Source organism: Gadus morhua, chromosome 4 (genome assembly GCF_902167405.1).
Source record: "Gadus morhua chromosome 4, gadMor3.0, whole genome shotgun sequence".
NCBI lineage: Eukaryota > Metazoa > Chordata > Actinopteri > Gadiformes > Gadidae > Gadus > Gadus morhua.
Genome location: NC_044051.1, coordinates 5,127,445 through 5,145,499, shown reverse-complemented (window position 1 = coordinate 5,145,499; position 18,055 = coordinate 5,127,445). Strand labels below are relative to the sequence as shown.

The window sequence follows — 18,055 nt, the reverse complement described above, 5'->3', positions numbered from 1 at the left end:
ATCATTCCGTAGCATTTCCGCAAGCCGTTGCTGAACCGCGTTAATTTCAACAGAGCAGATCGAGCAGGGCAGGAAGTGAAAAAGTAAAAACCATAGAGCATCCGGGCAATTTTCTAAATAAAACACAATACTCAGCTCATGTAGCCTATCACAACGTCATTTATGTATCAAATCATCATTTTTATAAGGGCAATGGCCGGAAGGTCAAAGCGTGGCATTTAATTGCAGTCGTTTTCGGAGTGGAACTTGAGTACATTAGGTTTAGGAATTATCGCGTGATCTTGTGATCTTACGTGAATACAGCTGGCTCGCAACACACGTTGCGCTGCCGTAACGCGCCCGGTGGAAATGCAAGCAGGGCAGAGTCGCAGCAGTAACGCTGCCGTAACGCGTCAAGTGGAATCCCCGGGTCAGGCAGCTCTGCCCCCCTGACACATAAGCCTGTGTGATAGCATCACACAGTCAATGTGACAGCCGTTGTTTCGTCAGGGGGAGGCGCTAGGAATGTTCTCTGTAATGCACAAATAACTGTTGAGATTTGCGCAGAGCCTCCGTGCTCTTCACATAACAAGCAAGCGTGCGTACGGGGCTTCCTCCTCAGTTTGATGAGGAGGAAGAGAGAAACCATTGAGTGTTATTACTCTCGATCTGAACGAGCTAGTAATACTCTTTGGTGTAAAAGCCGGGTTCGGGCGTAATTTGGCCGAACTGCCGTCTCCTTGTATTTTAAGACAAGAAGGGGCTACAGAGAGTCCAGACAGGTCGCTCACTCTCTTAGCTGACGTCAGGGCCAGCAGTAAAGCTGTCTTGGCTGACACAATCTTGAGGGGCACCCGGTCAAGAGGCTCAAATGGGGCTTTAACCAGTGCGTGCAGCACCAGTGTTAAATCCCATTGTGTGGAGTGAGAGAGAGCGTCACGGTTCTCTCTCTCCTCACACCTTTTAGGAAGCGCTTCATTAAGGGGTGACTAAAAACAGTTTTATCTCCGAAGCCTTCGTGGCATGATGAAACAGCAGCCGCGTACGTTTTAACCGTGCTAAAAGCCAGCCCTCTTTCCATCAGTGTCTGCAGGAAAGAGAGCACACCCGGCAAAGGGCAGGAAATGGGATCACAACCCCTCTCCGTGCACCATTTCTGGAAAGCTGCCCATTTAGCCGAGTAACACGCTCTAGTGGAGTCAGCTCTGGCACCCTGGATGGCCGTACGACCTCCTGGGAGAGACCGAGACCCTCTAGGCGCTCGCGTTCAGCGGCCAGGCCCACAAGTGCTGGCCGAACTCTGGGTAATCTTTGATTGCTCCCCTTGCCTGTGAGAAAGCGTCCATCGCCATGGGAGTTCCTTCGGCGGCCCCGAGAGCAGACACTAGAGGCAGGAAAACCACGGTGCACCCGTTCGTTGCGCCGCCATGGCGGAGATGTTATGTGCCAGCAGGGCGATGTTATTCATAACAGCCTCTTGCTGCATCATACACTGATGCGCTCTGTCTGTAAGCTTGGCCGTCAGCTGGTCTTTGGGAGTGGGGCAGTCACTCCAAAGACAGCACACAGAGCGGGATCCAGTGGCGGTACCGCCCTGTAACTCCGGTCTGTCAGACCCTCCGTCTTCGTGACCTGGATAAATGTTTTCACAGGGGCCCCGAGCTTCCCGGGCTCCGCCGCAGCCCCACTGAAATACAGTCTGATGGCGGGAAACATCGGCCAGATCGGGTCGAGACTGGCGGGGCGTGTCGCGGCCTCGAGCGCCCAGATGCCATGCAGCTGGTACGGGTGTTGGGGGGCCTGAGGCATGGGCACCTTAAGGCCAAGGTTTGAGGCTGCCCTGGCGATAATGCCCGGTAGCTCTGCCACCAAAGCTCCAACCACTGGAAGTGAGGTGGCGGCAGAGACGGGCAATGCCGCTGCTCCGGGCCTCTCCATTCGGAGGGGGGAAGCCGGGGGAGACGCCCCCTCCTCGTCGCGGTCGGAGTCGTCCGACTCCGAGCTCACAAGGAGGGAGGGCATCGTCGAGAGGGACAGTAAAGTTGTCGGCCCATTCAGCAATGGCGGCCGCAGTGTCGGCTCTGCGGCTCTGTCTGTCGTCCACCAGCAGCGCCACACAATGCCGACACAGGCAGAGCGGAGAGAGCGCCAAGACGGCATGTTCATGCCAAAGGCAGCCCTCGCTCACCTCATGGCCGTCATATGGCAAGATTTAACCTGTGTTACATGTCTTGCAGATGCGGATCGCCTTTGAGTCCCTAATATCTATTTATTTACTTCAGTATGCTACAGGATCGTCGTGATTGAGGCCCACGCTGTTGGTGGGCGGGGATTACAAATTTTTCAGTGCTACGGCTCGCGCCTTGGGAAAACCCAATAGCGATAGCCGAAAAAGGTGAAACCTATACGACATAGAAATATTTGTTTCTTTTTCAATCGTGACGACTTTTGTAGTGGTGTGTGTAGCCACACGTTTGCCCCTTCTGAGCTTAAACACATAGTTAAATTCCACCTAGCTCCTCTTGTTTATGTTGGTAGCTTAGCCATGTCATCTCACGTTGTCAACATTGGGTGCATGGAGCAGAACATATTGGGTCATATGTCCAATGCTTTTTGGAAACGTTTTCTTTGTAAAACGTGCCAGACAGATTTTGTATACATTTTATACCTTAGTATAGAAGAACCTTTCATTATACCTGCACTAAAGAGAGAAAAAAGAGTGCATCCTCATTGTATCCAGCACTTCTGAAAATGCACTTCCGAATGAGTCTCTGTCCCCAGCACATTTCAAACCAAATGCATCATAATATATTACATTAAGACACTGTGTTGCATTTCAAATAAACCAGACGCCCATGATTATATGGATGATTTACCTCGCAACAGTGATACTGAATTATGATTGGTTATTTTTTATTCTCAAAGCCGGCAGAAGTTAGTTTTGGCCTTCTTTGTCTCCCTTCAGTGGCTAGCCCCGGACGTACCATAGTCGGTCAGCCTTCTGCCTTGCAGACACTTGGCAATTTCTTTTCAAAATTTTGAACACTTTCATGTAATTAGTCAGTAATAAACATACATTGCACATGGATAATATATACATATATATATATATATACACATAATTTCTTTTGAAAATAACAAGGAGGCTTTTTAGGAGGATTTTAAACCTTTGTGCTCGTCCATGGAGCTGAAAACAGTTGTTCCTTGTTTTGTCTTTCAGATAAAACCGAGATTTGCTTGTTCTTCCTTGAAGGCAGCTGTATCCACCACATAAGTGAGTTCAAACTACTAAATCGTATTTTAGAACCCATCGTATAGCAGACAGCGTTCAAACCTGATGCTACCAAAGCACCCGAGATGGCCTGTTGTGTTAGCCTCATAAATCACTGATACGGGTTGGGCAATCGTCTACAAGCTTCCATCGTCCGATAGCGCCCCCTAGCGATCGCCGATAGTCGATGCTATCGGGGGGCAATTTTATAATAATTTTATAATATTAATTATTTATAATAATTTATCACTTTGAAAAAAAAATTCAAAGTTTTAATTTTTCTATTTTTTTCTTAAAAACGATTACGATGGTCTTCCCCTTGGACCAGCGTGAGCCTCCGCTGATTTAAGTTTCGATGCGTCGGCGCCGGCGGCGCTGTCATGATGACACACATCTCGTAGCTGTGTTCGAAATCGTTCCCTATCACAGATATACTAGTGCACTATATAGGGTGCTCGCCATTTTGTAGTGTTGTTCGAATTATCACTGGTTAATTTCATGCCCTATATAGTACACTTAAAATACCCAAAATCTGAGTGTACATATGTTCCCTACGTGTTACTCCCATATACCACAATGCAATGCGGTCGTGTTTTTCCGAGGAGAAGAAGAGGTCTCCGGCTTTCGTTTAGAAATATCCACATTTATTTGGGATTTAACAAGAAAATGTAACATTCAAAATTAATAAGAAAAACCTTGTTCAAGGAAATGTAACATTCAACATCAATACAACCTCCAGCTTTCCTCGAGAATGCCCGGTTTGTTTACATGATCTGGGCGCATATGTCTGCGTCACACAAATACCCGGCGCATTTACTGACGCAAATTACGTTTAGAAATGTTCAGCGTAGTGTCCGAATTCTCGTTTGTTCGTTCCCTATGTAGTGCACTATATCATGAACACTATAGGGAATAGTGAGTGAGTGAATAGGGAACGATTTCGAACACAGCTCATGTACCACAGCTGTGACCCGGAAATGGTGCAGCGGGGTGTGATGTAATTTCGCCGTGGTGCGAGCAGATCGGTAGGTTTCGAGCCCCTCCCCTCTCCTCTCGCAGCAGTGAGTGAATACGGCAGGTCAGCGCTACATAGCATGTTTTCCACCGGTGCCAGTTATTTCAATTACAATTTGCGGGGCTTTTTAAGTTGTAAAAATAGCTACCACAGCGCTTTAAAAAAAATAAAAATAAAAATAAATTATTAAAATATAATTATCGCCTTTTTATCGGCAACTTGAGACGATCGACGATGGAATCCATCTATCGTCGATAGTCGATAGAATCGACTATCGGCCCATCCATTTTCCTCTCTGTCTTCTCCAGAAAAGTGTTTTGGAGCCCATTACAGTCTGCCTTACAGCTGGGAAGTTTGTGAAGGAAAAAGGTGGACGCTGCTGGAAAGTTCAGAGGAGATAGAAGAGGATTACTGTAACCCCCAAAAAACATGCAGGTATGCAATACACAACAACATATAGGATTGAAGGTGCTGATAGAATGAGGAGGCTCTAGTCGTTACTAGCAGACCTGCCACTGCTCTTACATCTCTAGTCAAAACTCTTTGGTTTAAATTAGCCTACTCCGTTTAATCTAAATTTGAAACCATTTTGGTTTAAATGTGCCTAGTCTGTTAAATCCAAGTTTGAAACCATTTGTGTTTGAATTAGCCTACTCAGTTTAATAACAGATTGAAACCCTTTTTATTCAAATGAGCATATTCTGTTTAATACCAGTTTGAAACCTCTTTTGTTTAAATTAGCCTACCTGGTTTAACACTGGTTTAAAATCGTTTTGGTTTAAATTAGTCTAGTCTGTTTTATCCCAGTTTGAAACCCTGTTTGTTTCATCGAGCCTACATCGTTTAATACCAGTGTAGCTGCATAGGTTCAATAAACGGCCACGCTTCATACTGATGTCTTTTTTAGTATTTATTTTCTTTTAAACTCTCTCTCTCTAAAACGGTAAACTTTAATAAACAGAAAAAACACTGTGACAACGTTAGCGCCATAAACCTAATACAGAGTCCATCTTCTTCTGAAACCCATGAGTCAGTGACTGGTTTTATATCTCTTTTGGCGCGTTTTCCCATAATTCCCTGGGATAGATATTTTTAAACAAACTCTTAGCACAAAGCAATGACACAATATCTATTTTTAACAGTACAACTTAAATAATTTTTAACCAAAGAATAAAATCATGAATTCAACGAAGAATAAAATCATGAATTAAACAATTAATGTAAATACATATTTAATTCTCTTTAATGTCCAGACTGTCTCTGAGACAGTTACAACCAGTTTGAAACCCTTTTTTGCTGAAATAAGTATACCCCGTTTTTTCCCAGTTTTAAACCCTTTTAGTTGAAATTAGCCTACTCTTTTTAATCTCATTTCGAAACCGATTTATTAAAATAAACCTACTCTGTTTAATCCCAGTTTGAAACCTCAGTTTGCTCCGTTCTATTGTCCCAAAAATCCTGTCTATTTTTCATAATTTAATTGGTTGAGCAAATGATGGGTTGTGTTTCTATGCTGCAGCTGTGATCTCTAAACCCACATACTGAGGGTCAACGGTGTGTGATGTTTCCTGCAGCACGGTGGATGGAGGAGCGGTGTGGTTTGAGACAATGACGCGTGGACTCCAGAAGGTCAGGCGTCTCTCCTCCATCTCCTCGGTCCTCCAGCCCACCTTCCTACTCACCACTGAGTGGCTCTGGTACTGGGAGGAAGAGGATGGGAACTGGAACCAGTACGATTCACCGGTGAGTTCAGCACCATCGCAAAGCGGTGCCAGCCTGACTCGGCTCACGTCCGCAGACGTAATAATCCAGCCGATGGTTAGTTTGTGGTGTTGTCGTTAAGTTTCGAGTACCTGCAAGGGGGGCAGGGGAGATAATTGGCGGGAGAGTAAAAGTATCCCATCAATTGTGTTTCAATATTTGATTTGAAGAACTGATTCAAACAGACAAATAAACAGAAATTCTTCACCCACGACAGAATTACTTAACCCATGTGTTGAAGACCATTACTGTGTGTGTGTGTGTGTGTGTGTGTGTGTGTGTGTGTGTGTGTGTGTGTGTGTGTGTGTGTGTGTGTGTGTGTGTGTGTGTGTGTGTGTGTGTGTGTGTGTTCATTCGCCCCCTCGCTCGCTCCAGAACAACAGCAGCACAGAGCTGGAGCAGAGGTTCCAGAACGACCCCCAGGAGGTGGTGGAGTTCACCGCAGGGTCCCAGGCCTACACACTCAGCCTCAAGGGTGAGGCCACCGTTACCCCCCCAGCCCCGACCCACCTATCGGTGTACAACCCATGAGCTGGTATAGATTGTCATACGACGATGGAGACGTTGCTAGGGAGTTTCAACACCCGGGGAGAAAAGGTTGCTGGTTCAAACCCCGAGCTCATTACATTAACATTTAGGGCATTTAGCAGATGCTTTCATCCAAAGCGAGTAAGCGACATACAACCACACACACTCGTCAGGAGAGGTTAGGGTGAGGTGTCTTGCTCATGGACACCTTGACACTAAGCTAGAAGGAGCCAGGGATCGAACTGACAATCTTCCGGTAATAACTCAACCCTTTATTAATGATCTGTTATGTGAACTCTCTGTGAGTCGCTTAAGACAGTGTCTGCTGGATGACTCAATTGAAACCTAGCATCATTAGATTTGTATTCCTTTGCATTTTGCAGACATGATTCAGACCAATAAGACATACGGCACCAAGAGGCTGGTGAGGCGACGGCCTCGGTTCCTGTCCTCCGCCGACGTGCAGATCATCAGGGCAAGGTGTGTTCCACCTGGAGGACGGACTGCCTCTCTGTTTGCTTTTAGAGAAGTCAAAAGTCTTGGTCCCGCTACACCAGTGGTTCAAAAACTTTTTGTACTAGTGTACCCCCTCTAAGATTATTATTTTACTACCCCCTTCACCGGCACGAAACATTATGGGCAGAAAAAAACGGAAATGGAACAAGAATAAAATATGTGCATGTAAACATGAAAATTAAAAGGTTCCTTTTAATTTCTTTTTCTATTATCTACCTTTCAGAATTTAAAGTTGCTCAGGGTGAAAAATAAAAGATAGTTAACATTGCGATTCTTTCATTACCCCCTGCAGTACTCCAAAGCCCCCCTAGGGGTACGGGTAACCCTACTTGAGAACCACTGCACTAGACAATATAAAAAAAAGCATACCCGGGCCCAACCCTGATGAATCCTATCACTTTCACTTTTCCTGCTTTATGACCAGGAAGCTTTGGGAAATGTTCCATTATTTCAGTATCAAAATTTCCATGCACAGACGATTATACAACCTCAGATAGCGTCAGTGAGTGCTCCAGTAAGGCGACTTTGTATTGCCGTATCTGCTGTCACACCTCTGTCCTAATATTGACCCTCACATTTCAGTGAGACACAGCCCACTTTTACATCGGGCACTTTGGACCGCTGACCATAAAATAGACACAGAACGGGTCCTTTCTATTATGCTTCAGGTGAAGTTATTGATATTTTTTTATTTCAGTAGAAATGGTCCACCAAATGTCCAAGCTTTTCCCAGACACTGGGACAAGACCCAGGTTCCTGATGTTGGATACAAGGTAATGATAATCCTTATTATAGGGTTACATAGAAGGGTAACATGCAACAACATTACCTACATTTCCCTTTATAGGTCGAGATCATTAATTCCATGTGCTTTTAGAAATGTTATATTCATTATTAGAGAGATGATGTTAACCTTATTCTGATTTGTATCAAGTATTGCTGGTGATGACATCCTGGTGATAAATACAGTTAGGATGTATTTCAAAAGATGAGTAAACAGTATTTTAAAAGATGAGTCTCCTGACATACACCATTGGGTTGTTCTAACTGTTCTCAAAGGTAAATTAAGAGCTCTCTCCTCTGTCTCTGGTAGAAAGTTCTGCTGCAAGATTCGTCCGAAGAATACAAGGAGGTGGAGACGCTGTTTCGTCAGACGATGACCGACTTTGACATCGTGAAGATCGAGAGGATTCAGAACAAGAGTCTCTGGGACCAATTTCAGTTGTACGTCGGTTGGTCGGTCGGAAAAGCCGTAGAATGGCCGACACGAGGGACTCAAAACGATAATTCTTATTAAGATCAACTGTCATTTTAACCATTTAAAACTACAGTTTTTAAAAACTTTGCGTTATCGGTTAGATCACGCTTTTATAACGTTATCTTACGTTATAACATTATCTTATCTTTATAACGTTGTCGTTATTTTTTGTAACGTATTATAACTATATTAAAAAAAGTAAAAAAAAACTTTTATAATGATCAACTGTATTCTTAACCATTTTCTTAAAAATCTTGTTTTTTAAAAAGGCAAACGGAACAAATGAAGATGAGGAATGGGGGTCGTTACGTGGCCGAGAGGAAGCTGTTCCACGGCACAGACTCCAAGTTCATCAACGCCATCTGCTGCTCGAACTTTGACTGGAGGATCTGCGGAATCCACGGGACTGCCTACGGCAAGGGTGAGCCAAGCGCTATGACACCGCTGCAGGGCTTAAAGGTGCAGTGTGTACGATGAGGGGCATCTAGCAGAACAGACTAGGCAGAGATTTTATATTCATAAGTGTATTTTAGTTATCGTGTAGGCCATAAAAAATGATTGTTGTTAATCTTTACAATGAGCCCATGACGTGTAAGCGGGCTCTTATGTTCCATGTTTCTACAGAAGCCTAGGACGGGCAAACTGCTCCAGAAATTAGAATTTAGGCTGTAGATGGCTGGTCATGACCTATACTGCCATACCACAGGCCTGTACAGGCCGCCTTACCTTCCTATGTCTTTTGAAAGGGAAAGGTGAGGCAGGGGTGATATTCGGTTGGTTGCAGTCTGCAACCTCACCTCTAGATGCCACTAGATCCTACAGACTGCCATTTTAACAACCGACATGTGTTGGAACGGCTTGTATAACCAAAGGTTGCATAATCAAAGTTTAGATGTGCCGATATACTTGTATCAGAAATGGGTCAAACTTTTTTGAATAAGATGTTTTGTTTTTTGCTATACTTTCTGCATGTATTCGATAGAATGATGGTTTATGTTTCAAAACACAATCAAATGAATTATGAAAATGTCTTCATATTTCCTTTCTTATTTTGTCCCTCTTCCTCCTCCTCTCCTCTTTCTTCTCCTCTATCTCCACCTCTGTCTCCTCACCTCTTCTCGCCCCTTCCCTCCTCTCCTCTCTCTCCCCTCTCCCCTCCTCCCCGTCTCTCTCCCCATCCCCAGGCAGTTACTTCGCCCGGGACGCCAGCTACTCCCACAAATACATTGGGAACGCCTCGACGGTCCGCTCCATGTTCGTGTCCCGGGTGCTGGTGGGCCACCACACCTGGGGTGATGCCAGCTACGTGCGCCCGCCCTCCAAGGACGGCGGGGACACCCTCATTAAGGGTGCACTTAGCCGGCGCACATTCTACGACAGCTGCGTCGACGACATCCACTCACCCTCCATCTTTGTCGTCTTCGACCGGCCTCAGATCTACCCGGAGTTCCTGCTCACGTACAAGGAGAAGGCTGCGGTCGTGGACGACTCGTTGCCTGGGTTACTGGCCGCCGCCGACGTGCAGATCATCAGGGCAAGGTGTGTTCCATCCGGAGGACGGACTGCCTCTCTGTTTGCTTTTAGAGAAGTCAAAAGTCTTGGTCCCGCTACACCAGTGGTTCAAAAACTTTTTGTACTAGTGTACCCCCTCTAAGATTATTATTTTACTACCCCCTTCACCGGCACGAAACATTATGGGCAGAAAAAAACGGAAATGGAACAAGAATAAAATATGTGCATGTAAACATGAAAATTAAAAGGTTCCTTTTAATTTCTTTTTCTATTATCTACCTTTCAGAATTTAAAGTTGCTCAGGGTGAAAAATAAAAGATAGTTAACATTGCGATTCTTTCATTACCCCCTGCAGTACTCCAAAGCCCCCCTAGGGGTACGGGTAACCCTACTTGAGAACCACTGCACTAGACAATATAAAAAAAAGCATACCCGGGCCCAACCCTGATGAATCCTATCACTTTCACTTTTCCTGCTTTATGACCAGGAAGCTTTGGGAAATGTTCCATTATTTCAGTATCAAAATTTCCATGCACAGACGATTATACAACCTCAGATAGCGTCAGTGAGTGCTCCAGTAAGGCGACTTTGTATTGCCGTATCTGCTGTCACACCTCTGTCCTAATATTGACCCTCACATTTCAGTGAGACACAGCCCACTTTTACATCGGGCACTTTGGACCGCTGACCATAAAATAGACACAGAACGGGTCCTTTCTATTATGCTTCAGGTGAAGTTATTGATATTTTTTTATTTCAGTAGAAATGGTCCACCAAATTTCCAAGCTTTTCCCAGACACTGGGACAAGACCCAGGTTCCTGATGTTGGATACAAGGTAATGATAATCCTTATTATAGGGTTACATAGAAGGGTAACATGCAACAACATTACCTACATTTCCCTTTATAGGTCGAGATCATTAATTCCATGTGCTTTTAGAAATGTTATATTCATTATTAGAGAGATGATGTTAACCTTATTCTGATTTGTATCAAGTATTGCTGGTGATGACATCCTGGTGATAAATACAGTTAGGATGTATTTCAAAAGATGAGTAAACAGTATTTTAAAAGATGAGTCTCCTGACATACACCATTGGGTTGTTCTAACTGTTCTCAAAGGTAAATTAAGAGCTCTCTCCTCTGTCTCTGGTAGAAAGTTCTGCTGCAAGATTCGTCCGAAGAATACAAGGAGGTGGAGACGCTGTTTCGTCAGACGATGACCGACTTTGACATCGTGAAGATCGAGAGGATTCAGAACAAGAGTCTCTGGGACCAATTTCAGTTGTACGTCGGTTGGTCGGTCGGAAAAGCCGTAGAATGGCCGACACGAGGGACTCAAAACGATAATTCTTATTAAGATCAACTGTCATTTTAACCATTTAAAACTACAGTTTTTAAAAACTTTGCGTTATCGGTTAGATCACGCTTTTATAACGTTATCTTACGTTATAACATTATCTTATCTTTATAACGTTGTCGTTATTTTTTGTAACGTATTATAACTATATTAAAAAAAGTAAAAAAAAACTTTTATAATGATCAACTGTATTCTTAACCATTTTCTTAAAAATCTTGTTTTTTAAAAAGGCAAACGGAACTAATTAAGATGAGGAATGGGGGTCGTTACGTGGCCGAGAGGAAGCTGTTCCACGGCACAGACTCCAAGTTCATCAACGCCATCTGCTGCTCGAACTTTGACTGGAGGATCTGCGGAACCAACGGGACTGCCTACGGCAAGGGTGAGCCAAGCGCTATGACACCGCTGCAGGGCTTAAAGGTGCAGTGTGTACGATGAGGGGCATCTAGCAGAACAGACTAGGCAGAGATTTTATATTCATAAGTGTATTTTAGTTATCGTGTAGGCCATAAAAAATGATTGTTGTTAATCTTTACAATGAGCCCATGACGTGTAAGCGGGCTCTTATGTTCCATGTTTCTACAGAAGCCTAGGACGGGCAAACTGCTCCAGAAATTAGAATTTAGGCTGTAGATGGCTGGTCATGACCTATACTGCCATACCACAGGCCTGTACAGGCCGCCTTACCTTCCTATGTCTTTTGAAAGGGAAAGGTGAGGCAGGGGTGATATTCGGTTGGTTGCAGTCTGCAACCTCACCTCTAGATGCCACTAGATCCTACAGACTGCCATTTTAACAACCGACATGTGTTGGAACGGCTTGTATAACCAAAGGTTGCATAATCAAAGTTTAGATGTGCCGATATACTTGTATCAGAAATGGGTCAAACTTTTTTGAATAAGATGTTTTGTTTTTTGCTATACTTTCTGCATGTATTCGATAGAATGATGGTTTATGTTTCAAAACACAATCAAATGAATTATGAAAATGTCTTCATATTTCCTTTCTTATTTTGTCCCTCTTCCTCCTCCTCTCCTCTTTCTTCTCCTCTATCTCCACCTCTGTCTCCTCAACTCTTCTCGCCCCTTCCCTCCTCTCCTCTCTCTCCCCTCTCCCCTCCTCCCCGTCTCTCTCCCCATCCCCAGGCAGTTACTTCGCCCGGGACGCCAGCTACTCCCACAAATACATTGGGAACGCCTCGACGGTCCGCTCCATGTTCGTGTCCCGGGTGCTGGTGGGCCACCACACCTGGGGTGATGCCAGCTACGTGCGCCCGCCCTCCAAGGACGGCGGGGACACCCTCATTAAGGGTGCACTTAGCCGGCGCACATTCTACGACAGCTGCGTCGATGACATCCACTCACCCTCCATCTTTGTCGTCTTCGACCGGCCTCAGATCTACCCGGAGTTCCTGCTCACGTACAAGGAGAAGGCTGCGGTCGTGGACGACTCGTTGCCTGGGTTACTGGCCGCCGCCGCGCTGGTGGTGAAACCCACACCTGTGGTAAAACCCCCGCCTGGGGTGAAACCCATGCCTGTGTCCAGAGCCAAGCCCCCTCAGTTCCCTGGCGCTTTCTCGTACTTGAATGGCGTCCCTCCACCACCACAGCCCTACCGCCACCACACAAAAGCTCTACCCAACCCCCTCCCGGCCACGCGTGTGCCCAGAGCCATGCCGCTCAGAGGTTCGGCTTATGAGTACGCTTCCACGTACCCCAAAGCCGTCCCTCTGTCAGAGCCCTACTACCCCCCCCCCCCTAGCGGCTATGCGGACCCGCCCCCAAAGGACGACGACGACACCCTCTTCTACGACAGCTGGGACGAGGACAGCTGAGAGGAACTACCATAGCCCAAAGCCGAAGGCAAAGGACTCGTGTGTGTTCTGTAAAAGGGCTTTGGGGTCTGGGACCCGTCGTTCTCATCTGGAAAGCGAGAACGACGAAAAGGTATAATAATAAGAATATGTATTGATGTACTTTCAATTTAGGCAAAATACACAGAGAAAAATGCTTTATGTTAACCGTTGGTTACACATATATATATATCTCCCACATGACATTTTGTAAAGTGTTGAAAAACAATCCGATATAACGACGCTAAATACTCACAGCTCACTTCTCCTTGTTTATTTTCACTTCAGTCATATCATTCAAAAACGACTGTGACGCAACTGTGACGCAAGACGTTGAAAAAAGCAAACCTGTGCCACCACACAGACCCCTTGCCACACCACAGACCCCTCGCCACACCACACAGACCCTTAGGCACACCGTAGGCCCCGTTGCCATACTACAGGCCCCGGCTCCGGGGCTGCAGCCGGATGCTACTCGGTGGTGGTGGCCCACATTTCCCAACTCGTTCTCTGAGGGGCGTGATGCGTCTCCGCCACCAGAGGGAGCCAGAGGGCTGTTCCGCCCATAGGAGAGACAGAGACGCTTCTACTGCGGAGTACCTGTGACCGTCAATAAAGTTGAAATAGTAACACAAAAGGAAATAATGGGTTGTATGATATTCAGAAACCATTAGACCTACAAGTTACCTTTGAGTTGTGTTTGCTGTGTTTGTGTATGGCACTTAGTTGTGCTTTATATCTTTATTGTAGGCCACTACTTTTTATCTCTACAAAAATAATAAATGTATAATAGATGAGTCAATAACGATTCATGATGCTGTATATTACCCTTGTTTACAACATGTGGTACCCTCAGCCATCCCGGAAAACACTTTTATGGTTGGAAGTCGACGCAAAATGACCACGCAGTCGCTTCGACGCCCAGGCCTGCCTTAACCTGCCATTGGGCCCTGGGGGGATCTTACAATGAAGATGTGTAACTTATTTCCGACATTTTGCCGTTGTTGACGGTGGGGGGACGGGGGGGTAGTGTGGCTGTGGTGTACAGGGGCCACTGGGCCTCTTTTTTCTTGGCTGATGATAGGCCTCTGATCTTTGTAAGCCCCAAACAAAAAATCACATTCTCTTGGGCCTCGCCGATCTGGGGGCCTATCATGGGCCAGTATAATATATAAACAAAAAAAAATATATATATTTTTTATTATTATTATTATTTTTTTACTGCAGCTCATGATAGGCCCCCCGATCGGCGTAGGCCCTGGGGCTTCAGCCCAGGCAAGCCCGTGCATTAAGGCGGCCTTGTCGACGCCGTCTTGAACCTTTTTTGGTTCTGCGTCGGGTTTATGTTAGCGGACCAATCACAGCCCTTGCTACTGCGTCACATCAAAGGTTACAATTTTTGTGAGGCGCGTCAAACGCAAGGCCTGATGTGCGCCTCTATATATATATATATATATATATATATATATATATATATATATATGAATGAAATTGACGGTATGGCAATGTATACCTATCCTCGGCCATTCACCCATCTTGAATTTAATAGAACACTTTCGTTGCTTCGAGGAGGTCTGGTGGACTCCGTACATAATAAATAAATAAATATATAACGAAATAAATAAATATAAATATGTATGTGTATTTATATATATATATATATTCATACATATATAGGACTGTATATATTTATTTATTTTGTTGCTTCGAGGAGTTCTGGTGGTCTCCGTAGGCCTATATAATATATATATATACATATATAAAGATATATATATATATATATATATATATATATATATATATATATATATACATATATATATATATATATATATACGGGTATGGTCTCACGGAAATACGTGACACTGTCACGTTATTTAATCTATTGAAACGTGATCAGGGACACGTAGGCCTATTTTCTAAATTGTGTATTTCAATTGGAAGTAGGCTATTTGTCGTGTCACTAAGCATGACTTCCAAACTAAGGTTCTGTCCGGGAGCGTTCTCCCTAATGTCCCTTATGGAGCTCCGTACAGATATAATTGTCTTAGAACACTCCCATTCAGAATACATTGGTTTACATTTCGTTCTGTGTAACACGCAAAAAGTCTGACTATCGTGCTCTGGAACACGCTTCAATAGATTAACGTTCGTGCGCAGGAACACGCAATCGTGTGATACCGGGTTGCAACCACACACACACACACACACACATACACATACACACACACACACAACCTCTTGCAGGCAGACTCAGAATCTTGAGCCCATTTATTAGGGAACAGGTGTTATCGGGATTCCATCACTGCCTTCCCAGAATCCTGCATTGTGAAAGTCTTCCCTTTTTTTTTAAATGTACAATGGCATTTTATTCTAATAATTCTAATTGGTTTGCTGTTCAGGTTTGGTTTGTTGCATTTTGTTTGGGTATTTCCAACATGGTAAAGATGGTTTGTTGTTCCCAGTATTTGTTTTGTCTGTCTGGGTAAGTTTCCTCCGTTCTGGCTCGGTCGGTCCTTGTGATTTTGGTACTGGTTTTCTGTCCAAACCATATAATCGCACATTTTCTAATCTTCCATACGCTACACTAATCCCTTTACAGATTTCATGATACTTACTTTATTCTAATAAATAACTTTATCCCTAATCATGTGTGGATCCCGATCTTTGCTCTGACCCGAGCCTCGTCTTAATGCAGCCAAGGAGATGGAAGAGCGTTATGAATAATTATTAGATGATTGTCTTGTACAATGAAAGACAGTAAAGATTCAATATGAATGGCAAAATAAGGATGGGATTTTATTTGAACAATAAAATATGTGTTGGGCAAATTATAGAGAGGCTGAGATTATAGATTTCATATTCAAAAGGCGAAGGGGTGAAACAATTTAAGAGAAATATTTAAGAAATATAGGCCTACTCAAAGCCCAAATCATTGATATCATACCCTATCCAATAATAAAGAAATTTGAATTTGAATGGTAACAATTCCGTCAAATCCTCCTCCTCATTTTGAACGTCTCACTCATGGCCGTCTCACTCAAGTGTGTTCTTTCTGATTAGCTCTTAATTGAGATCACCTGTCACGCACCCCTTTATTAAAGGTGAACACAATAGGTTTGGTTTACTTTTCGCATCGGCCTGTGTCAATCGAGGTTGAGTTTAGTGAGGGTTGAAAGTTTTCGATCTAGATTGCAGATCACTATTGTCACTTTATAAAAACTGATAGTATGCGTTGTTGCGTGTTTGTTTTTGTGGGCATTTGACTGAACAGCCCAGACAAATATTGCTACCAACATAGCACTTCGAAACAGACCACCGCAGTGAGTAAAAGTTATTTTCCTTTATTAAATGTTGACGTTTTTGGGCTGTCTCCTCAGACACAAGCCATCAGTATCCCTGCTCTTTGCACCTTGACATGCATGTCGCCGCTGTTTGTTAACCTAGCTTTGCTGATTTGTATCTTGTGATGTGTGTGTGTTTTTCTTAACAGGTGTTAGATGACTGACAAGATCTATGGGGGGGCCCCCTTTGGGCCCCCCCATACCAACTTAGTCTTCAAAGGAATCTAGTGCCATGGGACTCCAGTGTCTTCAAAACATCCTCGGAATACATGTGTATGAATGGTCCACCGAAGGGTTGATCTGGAAGCCACCACGGTCCACGCAGTAATCTTCTGCGTGGGCCGTAGTGGCTTCCAGAGCCATCTTTCGGTCTTGGTCAGGATTTGTTACAGTTGCCCTTCAATGTAGCAGGCTACGGGTTTCTGAAGAAGCCTGCTTTACGTAGCATTGGAGTACAAATATTGTGCAAAATGCTCATGTAATTGCACTAGCACTGGTAACCTGTAGATTAGATTAGCTTAGTTTAACGTCATTCCGTGCTGTCTCTGTCAAATGTGTGGCTTACTTTAAGTCCACATGGCCCTCTGGTCAACCACGTTGGAACACCCCTGGACAAGGTGATTAGTCACTGGGTGTGTGCTAAAGTTTTGTTCCATTTTTCACTAGTTGGTTAAGGTTTGGTAGAATTGTTTGGATGCTAGCGACGTGATGGCGTATGTACAAGAGCCTACCGTGGCCAGGCCACAGTTGCGACGGCCACGGCCAGATGGCCTAGTGTGAGTGCAACCTTGATTGCATTTGTATACTGTTTACCATTGGATGTTTATGCAATTTGGCTTAATTCATCCGCAGTAAAGCTGCATTTGACTATTCCAGGGTCGTTTTGTACAGGCTTTCAATTGACCATGTTGACTAATTTGTGGGATTTTTTTTTTTTTTTTTTTTTTTTTACACCCTTGCTTACAATCCAACGGTTGTGACCACTTATGCAACTGCGCTGTGAACCTTGCAATTCTTGTTGCATATTTGTATACGCAAGCTTGTCCATTTCTATCGCCATCACTGCTTCAGCATTTCCTTGTAGGCCATTAGCTGACTTGTGTATTGGAGCGATGATTTGGGTATTTTAAGATGCTTGAAAACCTAAAATAAAGCAAAATGCGTGTCTGGTGTGCAAGAGCCAATTTGTTGGCTTGAAGTAGTCGAGGAGTTGCCGTAGGTCGTAAGCCATCTGGAGGTTGTGGCAATGGAGGCTTGTGGTAGATCTGCCATCCAAGAAAGGTTAATTCTTCTGAAGCATGATTAATAGTTTAGTAAATTGAATCTATTCATATAGAACTATAAAATCCAAGACTGCAGCCAGTAACTTGGATCGCAATATGTGGAAAGTATTGGTCTTCATTTGTAACAATAGAATAATTAACATGACTAACTGGGTTTCTTCCATTTTCTAACTAGGGGGACTTGACTGGTGAGTCTACTGGATTAATCAGTAGCGGTACTTTGCCCAACAGATTTGATGGCATGACTACAGGGTGACAAAGACAATTATTCCCTGCCTATCAAAAGAGACTTCTAAAACATATCTGCTAGAACAGTTCCTATACTTTTTGTATAATTTGGTCATGCTGCAAATTTACTTTTTGTAGTTGCTCCATA

At 44.1% G+C, this 18,055-nt stretch overlaps 1 protein-coding gene across 1 annotated transcript; it reads left to right on the top strand.

Annotated features, from left to right (window-relative positions):
* The first annotated feature begins 1,828 nt into the window (after positions 1-1,828).
* Positions 1,829-14,000, top strand: LOC115543102 (uncharacterized). The gene is made up of 11 exons (XM_030355654.1): positions 1,829-2,184; positions 5,840-6,008; positions 6,402-6,501; positions 6,938-7,029; positions 8,164-8,294; positions 8,598-8,749; positions 9,513-9,867; positions 10,496-10,676; positions 10,997-11,127; positions 11,431-11,582; positions 12,346-14,000. Exons 1-11 carry the CDS (start codon positions 1,829-1,831, stop codon positions 13,032-13,034), a joined length of 2,508 nt encoding a protein of 835 aa, XP_030211514.1. The 3' UTR covers positions 13,035-14,000.
* The last annotated feature ends 4,055 nt before the right edge of the window (positions 14,001-18,055 follow it).

Excerpts from the sequence above, each read along its gene's own strand:
- LOC115543102 (XM_030355654.1), top strand. The coding sequence starts at position 1,829 with ATGCCCGGTAGCTCTGCCACCAAAGCTCCAACCACTGGAAGTGAGGTG. Across the intron at positions 6,009-6,401 it reads GGAACCAGTACGATTCACCG|AACAACAGCAGCACAGAGCT; the intron begins GTGAGTTCAGCA and ends CGCTCGCTCCAG. Across the intron at positions 9,868-10,495 it reads GTGCAGATCATCAGGGCAAG|CCCACTTTTACATCGGGCAC; the intron begins GTGTGTTCCATC and ends AGTGAGACACAG.